The 22,429-nt window shown below is 45.2% G+C and overlaps 1 protein-coding gene across 1 annotated transcript; it reads left to right on the top strand.

Annotated features, from left to right (window-relative positions):
- Positions 1-3,261: 3,261 nt before the first annotated feature.
- On the top strand, positions 3,262-21,842 carry LOC136511020 (argininosuccinate synthase, chloroplastic-like). Its single transcript, XM_066505268.1, has 3 exons — positions 3,262-3,368; positions 15,411-15,860; positions 21,656-21,842. Exons 1-3 carry the CDS (start codon positions 3,262-3,264, stop codon positions 21,840-21,842), a joined length of 744 nt encoding a protein of 247 aa, XP_066361365.1.
- The last annotated feature ends 587 nt before the right edge of the window (positions 21,843-22,429 follow it).

The raw sequence follows: 22,429 nt of genomic DNA, 5'->3' as shown, positions 1-22,429 counted from the left end.
TTCAGTGATGCCGTCCATTGGATGAGGCACATTCGTCTCTTCTTCGTCAAGCGGGGTCAATCCGTAGCTGCTGCGACCCCTAAACTATGGGCTAAAGGTAGTAGTAGTAGGGTTTTGTGGTACTCCTGAGCCCTTGGACAACAAAATTTGCTCGACTCGCGCTTTAACAGTCGCCTCAATCCATGCTTCCATTCTGTCTTCCATCTCTTTTAGTCGTCTCAAATACTCTATCTCCTGTTCCGCTCTACACCTCGAGCGGCTTCGGTAAGTGTTAGATTCTTGGAGGAATGCTAGTTTCCAAGGAACAACACCGGTTCCACTAGTGCGACTAGGGTGCTCCTTAGTTCTGAGTGCTTGGGTGAGCATGTCTTTCTCCCTGTTAGAAGTGTGAGTCCCTTGCCTCACCTCCTCAGTTACCTAGGAGATCCTCTGGATGAGTTCGCTCATGGGTTGATTTGTGGAGCAAAAGCTCCCGTCCTCGACGTGCCGTACATTCCTCCCCATACAGTATATTACCGATCTAGGCTCCCAATCAGTGGTCTCAACCTGAACGCCTTCCTCAGCAAGGCAATTCATCTTTTGAAGTTCTGCTTCAAATTCTAGTATCTTTTTGGTGTAGCCACGAGAGCCGAGATGATGAGGATTTGTTGCTTTCTGCCAGTTTTCCTTATTCTTCCTGCTCAGTTCTAAGTACTCCTCAGATAACTTGTATTCCTTGAAATCCTGCCAGAAGTCCTTCTGCTTGCTAAACTGTCCACCATCAAAATCTTGCTCTTTATTTTGGAGGACAATATTCTTGTACAATGTCTCCTTGAAATTCTTGAAGCATGTCCCCATGATTTCTTTTACTTTTTTCTTGACTAACTCTCTGTCATACTCCATTGGGAAATTAAAATACTCTGGGATCTTGACATCCCATATGTAACCCTTCTCACTTTTGGGAACCCTCCATGGGTCATCATCTTTCCCAATCCACTTCCTGTACCTAATCGGGATGAAGTCCCTAACAAGTAACCCGACGATAGTCTTGTATTCGGTCAAAGCTATAGGCAGTGAGAGTGGATCCCCGAATTCAACGAACTCGGTAATGTGCCAGTGTGCATTCCTACCAACAAGAATCTTTGACATGCCTCGCTTGGATTTGGCCTTCCTGCTACCCAAACCCTCTGGCTCCTCGGCCGGTGGAGGCTCCTGCTAGAGACACCAAGTAAGCTAAGACCCTCTCAATTGATTAGCATGTGTGGCTACATAGTCACATGATACCAAAGTTACCTGGCCATTTGGTCATTTTGACCTAGATTGAGCAGGCCGGATGGGGTCCATGGCTGCTCGTTCTCACCGTCCTGATTGACACCGTCACCGTTTGTCAGATCATGCAGCTCTCCCGTCCTAGCAATATCGGCCACTTCTTGTTGTCGATCTATTCTTCGACGATGGGGTAACAGGCGATGATGAGTCATGGCGGTGACACGATCGTGGTTAGTTTTGGCTGCGGACAACTACTAATAGCATATGTTCATATATATATATATAATATGTTTAATGCAAAGTCTAATAATAAGTCCACATACAACAAAGTCCACCTACTGTTCTATGAAACTAAGCCCACATCAACTTCCAAATAAGAAAAGCAATGACCATAGCCATAAATAAAAGCATGACATCTTTCCAAGACCAAGGAGCAATTCTCCTAATCTTCACATCTCTGGCAGGTGGCTTCTCTTCAATCTCTAGTGCCAGCGGATGGCCATGGTTTGCATTCATTGAACCATAGTAGGCCGGTTACCATGGTTTGCAAGGTAGGCTGGATGACTATAGTAGACCCTCAAAGCTTCAGCTTCTGTGTTGTACTTTTTGTGCAAATTACCAAGGTAGCGATTGACTTGAGCATAGCAATCTTCTTAGGTTCGATAAATCCCAGGCATATGACCAACATGCACTACATACCATGCCATGGTTGCCTATACATTTAAGTAAATTAGGCATGTGGTAAGTGGTAATAGTAACTCACTGAACTAGGGAAGCTTGAGAGTAAGAACATTGTTCGGCAATATATTGTCAGTATTGCTCATGTGCAAGATGAATAACCAAATTCTTTGTTGCTACCAATAGTCATATTATACCGATTGGTTTATGAATTTTGGAGGAAGCTGAAATTGACTTATATAGTCATATCTTAATAAAATCCACTTATTCAGGTGTCACATATTATGCCATGTTTTACATTGCCATTACTATCTAAAAACCTCTCATTGATGCATTGGTAATCCACACACTGTGATTGTATCAAGATCACACAACACATCATCATCAGTAATCATCTAAAATCTGCTAGAAAAGACTTAGTAAGGATGCTAGAAAGCTCATAAAAAACTAGCAAATGCTCTCCAAAGTCACAAGATAGTTCTTTATTTTTCGTTCCCTGAACTAATGGTGCAAACATTGAGGGATGACTCAAATGTTTGGTCGGTGTACTAAGGCATGACAGTCATGATGAGTTTTGTCGACGTCCGAGCCCTGGCCAGACAGCTTAATCTAGTCCTAGACATTTAAAATTGGATACCTAGGATTCTTGCCTGAACAAACAAACATACCCTAACAACATCATCAATGTGGGCATACACTATCAACTGTCTTAAAAAACTATAATACACATAGGAGTGGATGTATTAGAACTAATTTTTCCTAACACAGTGTATATTTGTCACTTTCTTCTTGTCCCAACCACTCCATGTTATGCCATCTTGTGACTCGGTCACTTTACTCATCCCGTGCTCTCGAGAAAATGCATGCTAAGCCACAATGTATAGCTCCATATGTGTTTCTACGATTTGTCTGGTGAGGCGCTGACTTCTTCTGCAAGCTACTCTATCTAGCAATCCACGAAGCCACCGAGGTCCCTGCTTTTTTCCTTTACCTGGCATCTAAGCCTACGTGGTCTAAGGAGACCACTAATACTCATGGAAGATGGAGTTGAGATGACCATGATTATACGTGTGATGTGGGTGATACAAAAAATCAGCAATGTTACTAGCCATAGGTGGTGGAAGGTAGGAACTAGGAGGGAGAAGCGCTACTATGAGGTGCTAACACCGTGGGGCATTTCATCAAACACACAGCGGGCAATGAGCCACGCACTCACCGTGGGGGAGGGAAAGCCACTGTCCGCGCGCTCCTAAAGACCTTGATGGTGGGAGTGCTCCTGAACGCACTCATCGAGGAGGAGGGGCACGACCGGAGTCGTGGATGATGAACGAGGGCATGGACGGCGTGGTGCTCTGGCTTGGGGCGATGGACGGCATGGGGCGGTGGACGGCGTGGGGCAGTGCTCTGGCGCGGGGTGGTGCTCCGGCGGCGCGGGGGGAGGGGTTGGCGCGGGGTTGAAATGAATTTACATAATTTCAACCCGCGCCTCTTTTATACCAGTATCTCATCACTATCGGTTGTAAGTTGAAACCGACAGTGATGGGGGTACATCACTGTCGGGTCACTTCCCAAAACGACGGTGATGGGTGTACATCACTGCCGCCTCATTCCCCAAACCGGCAGTGATGTGGTTTAGAAGTTAGGTGTTAAGCAGGATAACTTTTTATTTTCTTTTGAACTCATCTGACTATCTCAATGGTTAAGACCCTTCAACCAAGCCCCTGAGACTCGTGTTCGAGTCCCAGGCGGCCCAATTTTTTTAAAAAAATATTTAATTACTTCGGAAAAATAGCTCATCACTACCGGTTCTCATTATAAATCGACAGTGATGAGGGTACATCACTACCGGTCATTCCCCAAACCGACAGTGATGTGGTGTAGAAGTTTTTTTTAAAATGTAGCAGTTAGGTGTTAAGTAGGATAACTTTTTATTTTTTTTTTGAACTCCTCTGACTGGCTTAACGGTTAACACCCCTCAACCTAGCCCCCGAGACTCGTGTTCGAGTCCCAGGCGGCCCATATTTTTTTGTTTAATTTTATAAATTATTTATTTAATTTGGGAAATAGCTCATCACCATCGGTTCACATTATAAACCGATAGTGATGAGGGTACATCACCGCCGGTTCATTCCCCAAACCGATAGTGATGTTGTGTAGTATTTTTTTTGAAAAATGTAGCATTGTAGTGTGTTTTTTATATACTGAATAAATAGAAGCATATGTATTCCTATGTCAAAATGGCTTGAAATTTTTTGGCAAGCTTTTACACCCAAATTAAGATCCCACACAGGATCTACGGTTTTTCTGATTATTTATTTATTTATTTATTATATTTTTCTCTATTCTGAATGAGACAAAAGAGGGTGAATTTCATCTTGTACCCAATAGATTTTGTCATCCACCTCCCAAAATTCTTATCCCTAGGACACATTAGAGCTTGTGTAAAAGTTTGACGCCATTTTAGATCTTTTTGTGAGTAGACTCAGTTCAATGTATAATTAAATGGTGTGGTCACGCGGAAATTCAATTAAACCTCAGAAAGTAGCAAACCATCTCCGAAAAATCCCAAATATGGTGTTTCCTTCACACATGGCACATGCAAACATAAGAAAAAGTTTGAGATAAATACGACACCAAAATGTCTATGAACCACAGAAACATTGATAACCTATGTGTATAGTCATGGTTCGATGAAAAGGCACATGTACCTCTGTGAATCATGTATACTCCGCCTATGTCGAAATGGCTTGAAATTTTTTTGGCAAGCATGTACACCCAAATTAAGACCCCACAAAGGATCTGAGGTTTTTCTGATCATTTTTGTATTTATTATATTTTTCTCTACGCCGAATGAGACAAAAGAGGGTGAATTTCATCTTGGACCCAATAGATTTTGTCAGCCACCTCCACAAAATTCTTATCCCTAGGGCACATTAAAGCATGTGTAAAAGTTTGGCACCCTTCCGAATCTTTTCGTGGGTAGACTCAGTTCAACCTATAATTAAATGGTGTTGCTGTGCGGAAATTCAATTAAACCTCAGAAAGTAGCAAACCATCTCTGAAAATCCCAAACTTGGTGTTTCCTTCACACATGGCTCATGCAAGCCTAAGAAAAAGTTTAAGACGAATACGACAGCGTAATGCCTATGAACCACAGAAACCTTGATAACTTATGTGTATAGTCATGGTTCGATGAAAAGGCACATGTACCACTGTGAAGCATGTATACTCCACCTATGTCAAAATAGCTTAAAATTTTTTTTGGCAAGCATCTACACCCAAATTAAGACCCCACACAGGATCTAAGATTTTTTATCATTTTTTTTAGTTATTATATTTTTCTTTGTGCCGAATGAGACAAAAGAGGGTGAATTTCATCTTGGACCTAATAGATTTTGTCATCCACCTTCATAAAATTCTTATCCCTAGGGTACATTAGAGCCTGTGTAAAAGTTTGGCACTATTCCAAATCTTTTCGTGGGTAGACTCAGTTCAACCTATAATTAAACGGTGTTGCCGCGCGGAAATTTAATTAAACCTAAGAAAGTAGCAAACCATCTCCAAAAAATCCCAAACTTGGTGTTTCCGTCACACGTGACACATGCTCGCCTAAGAAAAAGTTTGAGATGAATACAACACCGGAATGTATATTTCTAGTTGCCCAACAAATGTTACACGAATTACATGCATGACAATAATTAAACACACAAAGCCGTATCAATTAAAATTAGAACCCAATTAAACTACGACCTTGAAAACAACCTAATAAACATTAATTACTATCAGAATCACTACCGGGTTTGATCAGGCCACGCACACTAACATGCCTCTGTAGCCATATATCGTAATTGATGTCACGGATTATGTATCCACTTGTATCGATGAAGTCCAATGCCCGTATGAGTGCACTCTCTCATGCCTCACAATTCCGAAAGAATGGTTGGCCATAGATGTAACCTACTGATCGACCACTACCTCTGTTAGTAATCCTTATGCAGTACTGGCATCCTTCTATAGTGAGCTGGCCGAGATTACCATTGTAGAAGTCCCAATCGTACCCAAGTTGCTCCGTAGCTTGGTCTAGAACGGCCCATAAGCCACATGCAGCATAGGTAAGGCCCTAGAGCGCAATCTGCATGCGAAGAAAAAGAAAAAAATAGAGAATGTTATCACAATAATAAACAACAAATAATCATGACTCAGGTATAAGTGACCATTTTACCATATTCGCATGGTTGTAGCTCGCAAACCATTTCACCAGCATTCAAAGCAAGTGCCTTGAAGTGCGAGAAATCAGATACATCATAGCAAACACATCGAAGTGTCTCTAAACAGATATGCACGGCTCTGAATTAGGCGCTTATCATGTCTGGGCTGTGTCTTCCTGTCTCGTGGATATGGTTCCAATGATTTGCACCCCTTAAAGGGATGAAAAAACTGAGTTCACACGCCCATAGCCGACCACTTGCATTAGATGCCATGTTCTCGACGATGTCCGAGATAAAGAACCAGCTAAGTATTGTTCACAGCCAATCTATTGGGGATATAGTCTGCGACATATATGTATGCAACAATGATATTAAACTAATTACACTTATTTGTTAGCATCAAAAAACAAAAGATGTTGGAAAATATTTCATACAATAGCTGGATCAGGGAACTGTGGAATGGTCACATTAGGAGCGAATGGCTCATCGCTAGGGTGGAAACCTGGTTCTTGTGGTGGGGGAGGTCCCTTGTTCATACCACCTGATCGATAAAATGCTAAAAAATATGAACATAAAATATATGTACAAAAAATTCTTCCAAATAAAATATGGCAACATAATTAAATATAGATCGAATGCAAGGAATAAGAATATATATATAAATATAGAATGCAAAGAAACATGAATATAAATATAGATCAAATGAATATAGATAGAATATTAGAGAAGACAACATATCAATGCCATTGAAAAATGCAGGAGCCATGACCAAATCACATAGAGAGAGAGTGGATTTCTTGAGAAGTGAGAGTGAAATATGAGAAATGAGACTGTGAGAGTTAGTGGGTGGGTGGGATCGATGTATGTAGCCGGCGGTTTATTTTATATAGGGGGCATGGACATCACTGCTGGATTTTAAGTAGAACCGACAGTGAAAGTTAATATCATTGTCGATTTGTAAGTAGAACCGACAGTGAAGGTGCATATATGTAAAGGATATATTTATTTAGATAGTATAGTGGGAAAGTTTTAACAACAACGATATATTTATTTAGATAGTAATTAAATACATCAAAAAATAATAAAAATATTAAAAATAAATTACATATACGATAACAAAGACCTTACACTAAAATTCTATATAGAATAAAAAAGACCTATTTGCATATAGGTCAATGTTACAATCAATGTGTATCAACACATTATAATATAACCACCTCAGTAGCATTCTTCTAGCACCACAACTAGGGTCAAACAGCAGCACCGAGGTGGTCTACGAGCTATATCAGTTGGAGATGACAAAGTGGCATCGATGAATCCGCCTTGTCTGTACATGGCCTTTTCCAGATGCGCACCGCAGCAGATGGATCTATGAACCTCGTGGCATCTCCAATCTTCGGCGTTGCTCTATCTTTAGTAGCATTCTTCTAGTACCTCTTGTGTGCACCATTTTGGTGGACTACGACGCATAACGATATCTGTGGTTTGTTATGAGAGAAAAATATTGTATTATGGTTGATAAGGCCTGGCTGAAACCAACATGCATGGAGAGGCTAGCTCATGGCTGAGGGCCATTTTGTAGGGGCTCACAGTCGTGATACATTTTTATTTCTGAACTAAAGTTGTTGGGGTAGGTGGGAGTAGTGTTCCAACTGTTGTGGCCAGTGGGAGCACTGTTGGCATGTGAGGAGCATCTACACATCACTGTTGGTTTTAGTTTAAAAAACAATAGTGAATGGAGCCTTCTGTGTCGGTTTGAGTAACCAACACTGATAGAAGCTATCACTGTCGGTTTTAAAACCCAAACCGGCAGTGATTTGATGTAGCAGTTTTTTTTAAATATAGCAGTTAGGTGTTAAGTAGGACAATTTTTCATTTTCTTTTGAACTCCTTCGACTGGGTCAATGGTTAAGGCCCCTCAACCTAGCCCCCGAGACCCGCATTCAAGTCCCAAGCTGCCCAAATTTTTTTGTTCAATTTTATAAATTATTTAATTAATTCGGGAAATAGCTCATCACTGTCGGTTCTCATTATAAACCAACAGTGATGAGGGTCCATCACTGCCGGTTCATTCCCCAAACCGACAGTGATGTTGTGTAGCAGTTTTTTTTGAAAATGTAGCAGTTAGGTGTTAAGTATGATAACTTTTCATTTTCTTTCGAACTCCTCCTACTGGCTCAACGGTTAAGACACCTCAACTTAGCCCCCGAGACCCATGTTTGAGTCCTAGGCAGCCCAAAATTTTTGTTTCAATTTTATAAATTATTAAATGAATTTTCTCTATGCACCTTCTTTCTCTGTGGCCTTCTTAGCGTTCCTCTTCATCTTGGCCTGATCTGGAGACTAGAATAGTACACGCATCAAGTAAATGGATCACTCAACAGTCAACACACAAGCCACAGGCATTCCCATTCACATCTCTAGGAGCACATACATCAATGATCAATGAAGGTTGGAGCTACTACACCTTTGCTCAATGCCTACTATGGGCTAGGCTCCTTCGAGTATTGCGACCAGGGACTACAAACTGGTTGGGGACCAGTGGCGCCGAGGAGTTGTGGATCCCTCACTACTAGTAGTAGCTCGGAAGAGAATGGTCACCCCAATGTCCTTCTATCAGAAATCTAGACATATATATTTATATTTATATTTAGCTAGTGTTTAAATTCAGAGAGTAAAGTTTAGAAATGTTACGTCCGATGTCTAATCGAGTGTTTGAATAGTAATAAGGTCAATCTCAATGGTAGTTTTAAATAACTTTTATTCTCATTAATTGCTATGATACATCGGCATATTTGCTGAGTCGGCGGAGTATTAACGAGGAGGAGAGAGGAGATGAGAGTTTCATCAGGATCAAACATCCTTCACGGTTATGTGCATAATGATTACATAGTTAACAATAATCTAACTATCTTTACATGCATCAACAATGAGGGCCTCATTGTGATCAAGCCATACGTAAACAGGTTCGTCACCCTCTTGAAGGATAGGTAGGGGTACGTTCGCCCCGAATGGAGGCATTTCCTGATAGCCCCTGTAGTCCTCTTCGTCTGTCACTCCATCGACACCGACAATCTTCCTTTTCCCTTTTAGGACTACTTTTAGCCTTCCTTTTGTCTTGTTGTCCCTTGCATAGAAGACTTGCATAACATCTCTTGCAAGAACAAAGGGGTTGTCTCTATATGCAGTCTTAGTGAGATCAATGGTAGTGAACCCTTCGCTGTCAGTGTTGATTTTCTCAAGCCGGACCCACTGGCAACGAAAAAGAGCTGTCTTCAACGGACCGTAGGCTAGCTCCCATATCTCCTCTATGAAACCATAGTATGTCGCCTGCACGTTGCTGTTTTCATCGTAAGCATCAAAACGAACATCACAATTTTGGTATGTGCTCTTTCCATCTTGCTTTTTTGTGTAAAATATGAATCCATTGATCTCATACCCTTGGTACTTAAGATATGTACTCGAAGGTCCCTTGGCTAAGGCATCCAGTTGATTACCTAACTTTATTCCAAGCAAGCGACATCACAACCAGTTGATAAATTCCTCCTTATGTTTTTTATCTAGACAAGCCTATGACCTGCTCGAATACAGAGTTTGCAGTGATTGCCTGTGCTCATCAATGTATGTCATCACACCCTCGACTTGTTGGAGAACAGTGAACTGTGCCTGTCTGAAAGAAACAGGGTCGTCTACTGTAACAGATTTCTCCCCAATCATTCCTTTGCCACGTAGTCTTCCCTCGTGATGAGATTCTAGAACTCTGACCCTTTTGATGTCCAGATAATATGTGTAGAACTCAATGGTCTCCTCCGTTGACCATCCTTCAACCATGCCTCCTTCTAGCCTAAATCTATTCCTAACATACCTCCTAAAAACTTTCATCAATCTTTTGAAAGGAAACATCTGATGCAGGTACATTGGGCCAAGGGCTCTATTTTGGTCAACAAGATGAATGAGCAGATGCAATGAGATATCAAAGTAAATTGGCAGAAAATGCATCTCAAGCCTAATAAGAGTTTTGGCTATGTCCCATTGTAGCTGCTCTAGCGTGGACACATCAATGACCTTTTTTGAGATCACGTTGAAGAATAAACAAAACTTTATGATTAGGGCGCAGACCTTTGGGGGGAGGATACCACGCAGGGCAACAGCAAGCAATTGAGTCATAATGACATGACAGTCATGGGCCATATTTGAACTTGAGTTCTCTCATGTTCACTAGCCTCTTCGGGTTCGCACGGTAGCCCATCGGGACTTTAAGTTCATTGAAAAAATAAATAAGCACATGCTTTTCTTCCTTCTTCAATGTCCATGATGCAACAGGGAGTTCAAACTGGTCATTCTCTAGTTCCACGGGATGCAGCTCCTTCCTGATTCCCAAGTGTTGCATGTCTAGACGTGTGGCTAGTGAATCCTTCGATGTCCCCCCGGTGTCCATCAAGGTGTTAAGAGTGTTAGCGCACACGTTTTTAGTGATGTGCATGGGATCAAGACAGTGGCGTACACTTAGAAATGGTCGGTAAGGTAGTTTCTAGAAAACCAATTTTTCATCCAAACGCTCCCATCAGGGGCTGCTACTGCATTGTCCCCCTTCCCAAGGACAACCTCTAGTTTGTTGAGTTCTCGAAGTATCACCGGCCTGTCTCGATATTTTAGAGCTAAGTGTTTCTCGATAGTACCGTTGAAATCTTTTCTGATCCTACGGTAAGGGTGATCCTTAGGTAGGAACCTATGGTGTCCCATATAAACTATCTTTGAGTTATTTGGTAGATTTACTGCATCGGTGTCGTCCAAGCACTCGACACATCTAGTATAGCCTTTTGTCTTCTCTCTAGACAATGAACCTCGACCTAGCAGGTTGGTGATTATAGCGATAAGTACTCCCTTGATTGTGACATATTCCTTTTTGTACTCATCCCAAACATCCGGCACACCCTTTTCAAACATCTCCAGTAGTTCATCGATCACTGGTTCTAGAAACACATCGATGTCATTCCTAGGTTGTCTTGGCCCTTGGATCAGTAGTGGTATCTGGATGTACGACTGCTTCATATAGACCCAAGGTGGAAGGTTGTATATATAGAGCGTCATTAGTCAGGTGCTATGATTGCTTCTAACCTGGTCGAAAGGATTCATCCCATCTGTGCTCAAAGTAAACCAAAGGTGCCTTACCTCTCCATCGATGTTCTTATAGAATATAGTATTGACAGTCTTCCAGTCATGCCCATCGGCGGGGTGCCTCATTATTGTATCTTTCTTATGCTCTTCGTCATGCCAGCGCAACAGCTTGGCTGACTTTGCACATGCAAATAGCCTATACACCCGGGGAGCTATAGGGAAATACCAAATGACCTTTATGGGACCTTCTCTGGTCTGGGTACCCTCATCTGACGGCCCTTCCTTGTACCATGGAGCTTCACACTTGGGGTACTTGTCCAAGTCTTTGTATTTTTCTTCACGGTACAATATGCAATCATTGGAACACACGTGGATTTTTTCAACCACGAGGCTGATGGGGTAGATCATTTGCTTGGCCAAGTATGTCTTTTCTGGCAACTCATTTTTTTATGGGAGTATTTTCCTTATTATACCTAACAACTGATCGAAGCCTTTATCGCTCAATCCGTTTGTTGATTTGAACTCTAACAGCATGATGTCGACTTCCAGTTTGCTCATTGGACAATCCCTATACAATGGTGTTTTGCCATCTTGTCTCATTTTCTCTAGCTTTCTCAGTTGTCTTTCACTAAGACATCCGGTCTCTACATTACGTAGCAGCTGAGAAATGTCATCGTTATCCTCGGTGTCGTCAGCTAACGTGTTCCTAAACACATTATTAACTGTGGCCATAGGTTTCATGTTGACACCGGGTTCCTCGTTAGCATCGTGGATGGCTACGTCAGGCATGTCCACATCATCATCATTTTCCTACAGAACATTCACACCAACCTCGCCATGCATAGTCCATATTGTATAGTTTGGCATGAACCCCCTGGTAATCAAGTGCGATCGTATAGACTCAATTTGACGAAAGTTCCTTTGATTTTTGCAATCTTTGCATGGGCAGAAGACAGTGTTCCTATTCCCAGCATGGGCTTTGGCATCGGTGATAAACTGGCTGACACCATGCATGTACCGCTTGTCTGTTCGGGACAGATGCATCCACTCTCGATCTATCTCTGCACAAAAAAAATACTGAGACAGTAATTACAAAGAATTAATAAGAAATCGAGCTTCATGAACAACAATTGTAGCTCAAAAGTACCATTTTTGAAAAAACATTATTGTACACTAATTATTGGAAAATTGAAATTGGTAGCCCCAGTCCTGTAAATTAAAAATAGTAGTAAAAAACAATTATTGCATAATATTGAAGAACAACTATTTTACTCTACTTCTAAGAACTAATTATAACATCACATACTAACAATGATGATCTTGACCACCGTGGAATAATTAGCTAGGAATTTAAATGTGTTTATAGACACCAACCATTTGGATGATAGATTCACCACAATTTGAGCCTTGCACAAATATTCGATTGGAAAAGTGCTCTCTAGAATGGAGAAAGAACTAGAATGAGAATCAAGCAATGTAGCTATCAAAACGAAGCTAATTAAGCAACAAAATCAAAGGAGTAGATGTTTGTTACTAACCTTAAAGCAAAAAGATCAAGCCATTCTTCAAAATTCAAGCGCTAGCTTCATGGTGAAGAGCAGCCGCAACAATAGAGGGAAGGGCTCAAACGTGCGCCTCTGTTCTCGGGATGAAAGAGATGAGAAAGAAGAGAACGGCTGTAGCCTTTTTGTGCTGTAGGCTTATCACTGTCGGTTCTTGGCTAGAACCGACAGTGATAGAGCCAAATTACTGCCAGTTTGTGGCTTGAACCGGCAGTGATAAGTGGCCGCAAAAACACTGCCGGTTTAAGCTACAAACCGACAGTGATGTGGTGCTTCACTGCCGGTTTTAGCCCAGCCCCAATCATTTTCTCATTTTCAAGCTCATAACCGGCAGTGAAGGTACATCACTGCCGGTTCTCACAAATCCGACAGTGATGATGCCGACAGTGATGTCCAAATCTGGCATAGTGACAAAGGTAAATATCTCTTTCCAATGTTTTATCTCCTTTTGAATCTTACCGTACTCAGTAGACTGAATCTCAATTCACATTTTTTATATACTAGGCCAAATTACTTGGAAGTTTTCATGATGAAACAGCCAAAGCATGGTGATTGGTAATGGCCTTCTCAGTTTGCTTTGGAACTTCTCAAATACATGTTTAGCTTGCATATGCCACATTCTTATGTAAATTTATTTATTTCCTCGGAATTTACGTTTTGAAATTTCATTGATTGAGACTTTGTCAGCACATACTTATTCTTTAATCAATGGTTGTCACTTTAATTGGGCCAATGCTAGCTTACAACAGCAATAGGTGTATACCCTGTATTCGGTAGAGTATATATCATAGTGTAATAAGATTTGCTTCTTCTTTTTTTGTAATGTTTTAGTGACTCATACCATTTTTGTCCTGCTGCTTGTATTTCTAATTTTATGATTAGTGATTATATGCTCACTACAATTATACCCTGGATCATTAGCATTCATTATGTTGGCAAAATTAGCTACCCATCCTATAACTCTATACAACATGTATATCATTTCAGTGGCCTTGTTACCATTGATTTTGGACTAGCTTGCAGAAAAACTATTTTTCTAGACAGCTTGTAAGATATTTCTTTTCAAGTTTGGATAAGATTAAATTTTCTCTTGAGTTGTGAAGCAGGTGCACAGATATGCTGAGAAAAAAAATATTTTTTTTCTTTGAAAAATAGGTTTGCCGAGTGTAATTTCCCAAAACACTCGGCAAACAATAATGGTATGCTGAGAAAAAAATTATTATTTTTTCTTTGGAAAATAGGTTTGCCGAGTGTAATTCCCAAAAATAATCGGCAAACAAAAGAATTGTATGCTGAGATTTTTTTTTGAAAAATGGGTTTGCCGAATGTAATTCCAAAAAACACTCGGCAAACAATAATCCTTTGCCGAGTGTATTTTGGAAAAACACTCGGCAAACCACTTTTTTTTTTTTGCTGAGTGTCAAATTTGACACTCGACAAACCATTTGCCGAGTGCGCGATAAAAAACACTCGGCAAATAGCTGTTTGCCGACACTGTAGATGCTGTGTACTTTTTGCCGAGTGTTTTTTTTATCTTTGCCGAGTGCCTGTAGTTACTGTTTCCGGTAGTGATATTAATATCAATATTATCCATTAGTGTTCTGCATCTTTGCCTCGTTGATGCCTTAAACCACATGATTTATCTTTGATGCGAGATGAAGTGAATTGTTCTCTGTTCATTGCAGGTAAAAGCTATGCGTTTGGTAGATTGGACCGGTGCTTGAAGGTGAGCTTGTTGGAGGAGCACGTGGGTGAACCGATCTCGTTGGAGGAGCACGTGGGTGAACCGATCTCACAGCGAGAGGATCTCAGAGAGGAATTGCTTGAGCGGGGAGGTGAGAGGAGGCCCATGGACGGGGGAGTCAGGGAGGCCCTCTGGCTGAGAGCAGCCCATGGGCGAGGAGGGGTGTGCACACGCGGGGAGTGGGGGAAGCACTCTTCCTCTGGAGTTGTCTAGAAGCAAATCGTTTGGCTGCTCATTTAAAATAGGGCCTATAGAGACCCTTGCAGAGGATGGATATAATTATTATTGCACGTAGTCCTTCGGAATTGGGGACCAGAACCCATCCAAGTAGGGTTTACCTGGAATCTGATATGACTAGTATAATTAGGGATGTTTTCCTATGATGAATCTTGGGATATTTAACAATGTGAGACTGTAAGATGTTGAGAAAGCATTTTGAGGTCATGGTATGAAAATGAAAAAAAAAGTTAAGCATTTTATGTAAGATCCAAGTAAGTTATATGGTGGGTCTCTACTATATTGCCTGCCTTAGTAGTTCAGGAACCTAGGCACTAGCTATCATGAGGTTATGAAAGATAGGGGTTAGTGGAGGTAACATAAGGGCAGTATAGTTTTTAAGTGGTCATGTTAGACTGTTTTTTTAATGAAGAAAGTAAGCTTTATTTGAAATGTCATGTCAGACTGTAACATACACGTTGGCGTAATACAAATTCTTGCTAAGAAAATATACATTCCTGTTACACTATTAACTGGTTTTGCTAATTTTCATCTTCCTGGAGAAACTTTCTTGATAAACAGTCTCACGTATGTATCACGCCTGTAGTCGACTAACATTGAGCTTAATCCGTTCAGGTATCTGGAGATTGGCATCGTCGCAGGCGTTCCTGTTTCCATCAACGGACAATCCCTCTCCCCCGCATCCCTCCTCGCAGAGCTCAACGAAATCGGTTGGAAGCATGGCATTGGGCGCATCGACATGGTGCAGAACCGCCTGGTGGGCATGAAGTCCCGCGGCGTCTACAAGACCCCAGGTGGCACCCTCATGGCCGCGGCGGTGCGCGAGCTGGAGGCCCTGACGCTGGACCGGGAGACCACACAGTGGAAGGACATGGTGGCCCTCACGTACGCCGAGCTGGTGTACGCGGGCCGCTGGTTCGACCCGCTCCGACAGTCCTTGGAGACGATCGCCGCGACGACCACCAGCTCGGTGACCCTGAAGCTGTACAGGGGCTCGGCGAGCGTCGCGTCCCGGAAGAGCCCGTTCAGCCTGTACAGGGAGGACAACCAGACTGACGCCGACGGGTTCATCAGGCTCTATGTTGGAGGAGGGCATCTGAGTTCTCTTCTGACTTGTCTGTTGTGTTTGATTCAGAAATAAAATCCGCTGTTGGAAAATTGTTCAAGAGTGCGAAGTTGGTCCCGGTCCGGATGTGGCCGTTAATAAGCTCTGTATGTAGCCTGCATCGCCGATCATGGTACGAACCTGCGTGATCTTGCCCCCGATTCTCGTGTTCCCCCTCCATAATGAGCACTGTTTGATCTTCCGTGGCATCGGGTTCGTAAATGCGAGGCACACTTTGCGCTGGTAACTGACGCTGCCTCTGTCTCTGTGGTGCCACTGAACCGCAGCGCTTACCTGCATCCATCCATTCGGGGGTATTATTACCAGCACTATTCTGCCAGGTACTTTTATCAAATCACTGGATGGCATCAATACGTGGCAGAATCGTATCTCCCATCCGAAAAACATGTCAAGATCCCGAAACATACAAGGTATCCTGAAATACAAAGTAGTATCCATCAATTTTTAAGACCAAATAAAAAGTACGAGGAACTTGCGTGTCACTAATTAGTTAGTTAGATTGTCAACTTTCTTAATTTTTTTAGTAGCTAGTAGTTTAAAAAAGACATGCATGTTATTAATTTCAGTTACCAATTACATTTGTCTAAAAAAACATGCATAGATGTATGTATGGATGTGTTTAAAAAGCAGCAGACATATATGTTTACGTATGAAATTAAGATATTTATAATACCTTATAATTTAGGATAAATTTGGAACCTTTGATACTTTGTATTTCAGGATGGTTGGAATATTAGCTATCTTTCAGAAAACACAAAATGAATTTAAGTGACTAGACAGCTTTTTTATCATCATGAAAATATACAATTTTAGGTTTCGTCCGAGTTCAACTATCATAAATTTAACTAAGTTTATAGAAAGTATTATCAACATGTAATACTCAAGTATGTATGCTGTCATGAATCTCATGACACTTGTTTTAATAAAGTAAAAAGACATAGGATAATGGGGGTGTTTAGCTGAGTTGCAGCAGCTGCTGCTACAATAACATGTAAGAGGAGAAAAAGTTGCATGTGCAGCAACAGAGCCAATAAGCTACTCCTCCGTCCCGAAATAGACGACTTTTTTTAGGATTCAAAATTTGTCCCAAAATACTTTGACCTTCTCGCTTCCTAATACACATTTCTCTTTTTTCAATACATCTTTCTCTTTTACCAGTATGTTTCTATCTCTGCTCCTTGCGGGATATTTTGGTCTTTTACCTTCTGCGTTGGTCTCCGTGAGAGATTCTAAAACATCATGTAATAATATAGGACAGGTGGAGTAGATATTTTGTTGGATTCTAACTGAGCTTCGCCTAACCTTAAATAAATCAAATAAATTGCAAGGTCTGTAATAAAAACTAGTGCATTAAAAGATAAATTCAATATAAAAAATGATAGAATGTTGATTTACCTTAAATATGTGACTATTATATGTACCTGTTGTTAGTTCAAGAAAATATGGAAGGCCAGTTGCACGCCCAAACACGGCCATACAACAACATGAGTTATGTTTGCCATGGGTCTACGTTTTGCAACTCTAAACTCCCACATTGAGTATATGTTTGCCACTTATAAAGTGAGAATAAGAGACGAAAGGTGAAAAAGAAGTGATGAACGCACAAGAGAGAGTAAAACATTGAAGAAAGAAGTTTACCATTTTAAGCACTAGGTATAGATATAGATTTAGTCGTATACGTATCAATTATCAAATCCTTTAGCGCAATAGCACTATTCTAATTTCTAAACGTACGGAGTGAGTAAATAGCTGCAACATTGCAGCCACTAAATAGCTGCAAGTACGACCACCATCAGTGGTACGTAGTGGCTGAAGTTAACATTTATGGAGATGCAGAGGTTTTTATCTGAGCCTATTGTGGCCCTTGATCTGACGGTGCAGATCGCACGGCCATGAGTAATACATTGTCAGATTCTACGAGCTGTTTTGGGATCTCTATGAACTTGCCTGAGTATTTAATTTCACCGTATCATAGTCTTTGTGTCGGGTACCTTAGAACGGGGTACCCCGAGTGAACATCAAAGGGGTCGCTTCAGTCCCATCAAAAAACAAAGCTAGAAGGTAAGCCGTGGGTCCCTCACCCGCCACGTCCGAGCCCACCAGGCCCACAGCCTCGCCTCGAGCCTCGCGCAGGAGGTCTCGGCGTCCTGACGCGATCTCCGCCTCGCGCGAGGCTCTCCACGAAAGGCCTCGGTAGGGAACACGATCTCCGCCTCGCGCGAGGCTCTCCACGGAAGGCCTCGGCAGGGGGTGCATTCTCCGTATCGCGCGAGGCTTCTCACGGAAGGCCTCGGCAAGGAGTCCGATCTCTGTCTCACGCGAGGCGCCGCTCTCCGTCTCGCGCGAGGCCTCATTCTCCGTATCGCGCGAGGCCAGCTTATCCATAGTCCGTCGCCCCCGCCTCGGCCGGTCTTCCCAACAGCACGTCATGTCTCATTAATACTTCAACCACTCCCGCAATCTCAGCCGGACGATGGCTCGACGCCACAGAATGGCCGACGGGACCTGAGGTCGCATCAGCGCCATACCGGCCGAGGCAGGGCACGGCGGGGATTACTGGCCACTGTGTTCTGATGCTGCGCCCACGATCAGCGCCCACACTACACTATGTCCCGCGATCCTCGCCTCGAAAACAACATCGCACGGACAACTTGGCCCGAGTCATCACCGCCTCCAAGCCAGCGCTCCAGATCAGCCGCCCACTCGGGGCCTCGGCACTGTGCACCAGGGGCTCGGCTATCTCGAGGTTTGTGCCCGTCGAGACCCCCCACTGTGGTGCAGTCTTGGCACCAACCAAGCCTCGGCCTCACGCACAGTTCGTCCACAGCGGCTTGCACGTCCACCGCCGCACCCGCTCCGAGGCAGTCCCAGGGCTCCCACGACACACAGGGTCGGACGTGACCAGCACGTCGCCCCAGTGCTCCAAGGACGGACTACTCCGACGACCACGCCACCACAGGAACAGGCCACAGGGCTCGGACACACTGCCTCTGTTGGCACGACGCCGTATAGTCAGCACATGTACTGTCCTTGTCCTCCCTTCAACTATAAAAGGAGAGGACTTGGCCACTTAGAGGGGGGGACTCGAAGAGAAGAACACCTTGTAACACACACACGCACACATCCTAGCCGCCTGAGAGCAACGTCTCAAGCAGCCCAAACCGCTCCTCGCCGAGACCTAGGACTAGCTCCCTCTCTCACCTAGCTTGTAACCCCCTACTACAAGCACTTCGGTGCAAGGAATACAAGATCGATCTCTCAGATTGGACGTAGGGCACCGATTGCCTGAACCAGTATAAACCTTGTGTCTCTTTGCATCACCATCCGGGATCGGGAACACGGAGAACAAATTCACTGGTTGGTTGAGGACCCCCAGTCCAAAATACCGACAGTTGGCGCGCCAGGTAGGGGCCTCTACGTGTCAGTTTCGTCATCCTAGCAAGTTCTGGATGGCAGACCCCGTACGACTATTGCGTCTCGGCATGGTGGTTTGGTTTGGGAGCCTAGAGTTCATGTCTCTAGGGCATGAGTACGACATGGTACTCCTCACTCCTCAAGCCCCACCAACCGACGATGAAGTCACGCACCGGCAGCCCAGGCGCAGGCGGCGCCTGGGCGGCCGCTCTCGCCGCGCTCGCCAGGCACGACGCGAGCAAGACCACCCCGACGCTACGTGAATCCTAGGCGGCACGCCGCTCCCCGCCGATATCCTACGACCAGCTGTTGGCACGAGGTCCCTAGCTGGGGGCCTGTCTAGCCTGAGCTTGGACAAAGGAAAATCACCGGTGGCACACGGTGATGCCCAGTCATCAAGCTCCGCTCCACCACTCCCTGAGGAACCAATCCCGGCGGAGCAGAGTCTGGCGATGGCACCATCCCCATATCCCTTTGGGTTGAGAAATGTCGCCGCCTCTTATGCCTACGCTTACACTGCCGCTCACGAGGATGCCTTGGGATGCCGCCAGCGCTTCGCTCTCGACCTAAGCACCCACGCTGACTCCTCGGAGGAGGACAAGGCATGGGCCGGAGTGGATTTCTCCGGACTCCATGACCCTGGGGCTATGCGCCAGTTCTTGGCCACAAGCGACTACTGCTTCGGCTACTCCGACTCCGATGACGAGGGCACCTACGACCCCACTCACGAGTGTTTTCACATCGGGCTCGGGATGCCGAGGGCGGGCAAAGAGGACGAGGGGGCAGGTAGCCGTTCCCCACTTCACCCGGGTACATGCGCCGCCACACCTCCGTGCATTGTCCTGCTGGCAGCGCGGAACGAGAACCTCGCTCCTACGCGACCTCAACGCCCGGACCTGGAACAACTCCATGAGCTCCAGGCCAAGGTTGAACAAGACCGACTTCTTCTACAGCAGCTTCGAGACTCTCTCGAACAGGAGTAGCGAGGTCGCGGCGAAGGCGGAAGAGCCCGACGAAGGGCCTGCGATGTACATCACCGCATCCACGACGACGAAGGGAGCGAGCAACCCCCAGTCTTCAATTGCGCTAGCCAGAACATCGCGTCTGCGACAATGCTGGTCCGTGCAATGCCCGAGCCTTCTACCACAGAGGGGCGGCGGGTCTGCGGCGAGCTCTGGGATCTCCTAGAGACCGCCGCGGTATAGCAGGCCAAAAGTTCCGCCTCCCGATGGCACGGGGGCGCCTTGAACTTGCCCGCAGCCCCGCCTTGGCAGGATAGGGAAGCCTCGGTTCGTCCCGAGCCCACTCGAGCACCAATAGCCCATAGGGTCCCCGTGCTTCTGGACCACCTCGGCCATCGACGCAAGGCGCAGGGAGACCATGAGGTGGTCAGCAGGCGACGATGCCACGACAACGAAGGGCCCGCTCGGGGTTACCACCCGCACCAAGGTGGCCGCTATGGCAGCGAGGAAGACCGCAGTCCTTCTCCTAAACCGCCTGGCCCTCGGGTCTTCAGCAGGGCCATCCGCACTGCCCTTTTCCTGGCTCGATTTTGGCAACCAACCAATCTCACGAAATATAGCGGCGAGACCAACCCTGAACTCTGGCTTGTCGATTACCGCCTGGCCTGCCAGCTTGGTGGCATGGAAGATGACCTGCTCATCATCCGCAACCTCCCCTTGCTCTTGTCAGACTCAGCGCGAGCCTGCCTCGAGCACCTTCCCTCCTCACAAATCCACGACTGGCGTGACTTGGTTAGGATCTTCATCGGGAACTTCCAAGGCACATACGTGCGCCCTAGGAACTCCTAGGACCTTAAAAGATGTCGCCAGAAGCCGGACGAGTCTCTTCGAGACTTCATCCGGTGCTTCTCAAAACAGTGCACCGAGTTGCCCAGCGTCGGCGACTTGGAGATCGTCCAGGCTTTTCTCTCCGGCACCACCTGCCGAGACTTGGTTCGAGAGTTAGGTCGGAACGTACCGCGCTCCGCTGCTGTGCTCCTCGACATCGCCACCAACTTCGCCTCGGGCAAGGAGGCTGTCGGAGCCATCTTCCTCGATAGCGACACCAAGGGAAAGCGGAGGGACGAGGCCCCCGAGGCCTCAGCCTCCCACCTCCCCAAGAGAAAGAAAAAGGGGCGCCTAGGGAAGCAGGAGGTCCTGGAGGCCGATCTAGTCATGGCCATAGAGCGCAAGAATCCCCGAGGCCCTAGAGGCCCTAGGCCTTTCGACGACATGCTTAAGAAACCCTATCCTTACCACCAAGGCCCGGTCAAGCACGCCCTCGAGGAATGCTCCATGCTGCGACGTTACTACACCAGGCTCGGGCTCCCCGACGATGACGCCAAGCAGAAGGGCGCCAACGACCAGGATGAGGACAAGGACGACGGGTTCTCCGAGGTACGCAACGTCTTCATGATCTTCGGTGGACCCTCGGCGTGCCTTACGGCACGGCAGCACAAGAGGGAACGCCGAGAGGTCTTCTCAATCAAGGTGGCCACCCCCTAGTACCTTGACTGGTCTCGGGAGGCGATCACCTTCGATCGAGACGACCACACTGACCATGTTCCGAATTCCAGGCAATACCCACTGGTTGTCGACCCGATCATCGGCAACACCTGACTCTCCAAGGTGTTGATGGATGGAGGCAGCGACCTCAACATCCTCTACGTCAATACCCTAGAGCTCTTGGAGATCGACCGGTCGAGGCTCCAAGGCGACATCGCCCCCTTCCACGGCATCGTGCCAGGGAAGTGCACGCGACCCATCGGGCGCATAGACCTTCCCATCTGCTTTGGCACCCCCTCCAACTACCGCAAGGAAGTCCTTACCTTTGAGGTAGTCGGGTTCGGGGGAGCCTACCATGCCATCCTGGGGCGGCCGTGCTACGCCAAGTTCATGGTAGTCCCCAACTATACCTACCTCAAGCTCAAGATGTCAGGCCCCAGCGGTATCATCATGATTGAGTCCACGTACGAACATGCATATGACTGCGATGTTGAGTGCAACGAGTACGCCGAGGCTCTTGCAGAGGCCGAGACCCTCATCGCCCACCTCGACCAACTCAGTGGCGAGGTGCCTGACTCCAAGCATTG

Source organism: Miscanthus floridulus, chromosome 16 (genome assembly GCF_019320115.1).
Source record: "Miscanthus floridulus cultivar M001 chromosome 16, ASM1932011v1, whole genome shotgun sequence".
Classification (NCBI taxonomy): domain Eukaryota; kingdom Viridiplantae; phylum Streptophyta; class Magnoliopsida; order Poales; family Poaceae; genus Miscanthus; species Miscanthus floridulus.
Note: the sequence above shows the minus strand (reverse complement) of the source record. Positions and strands in the feature narration are given on the sequence as shown.

Coding starts and splice junctions, on each gene's coding strand:
- LOC136511020 (XM_066505268.1), top strand. CDS start 3,262: ATGGACGGCGTGGTGCTCTGGCTTGGGGCGATGGACGGCATGGGGCGG. Junction 3,369..15,410: donor CCGGCGGCGCGGGGGGAGGG/GTTGGCGCGGGG, acceptor TAATCCGTTCAG/GTATCTGGAGATTGGCATCG. Junction 15,861..21,655: donor AACCAGACTGACGCCGACGG/GTTCATCAGGCT, acceptor TTACTACACCAG/GCTCGGGCTCCCCGACGATG.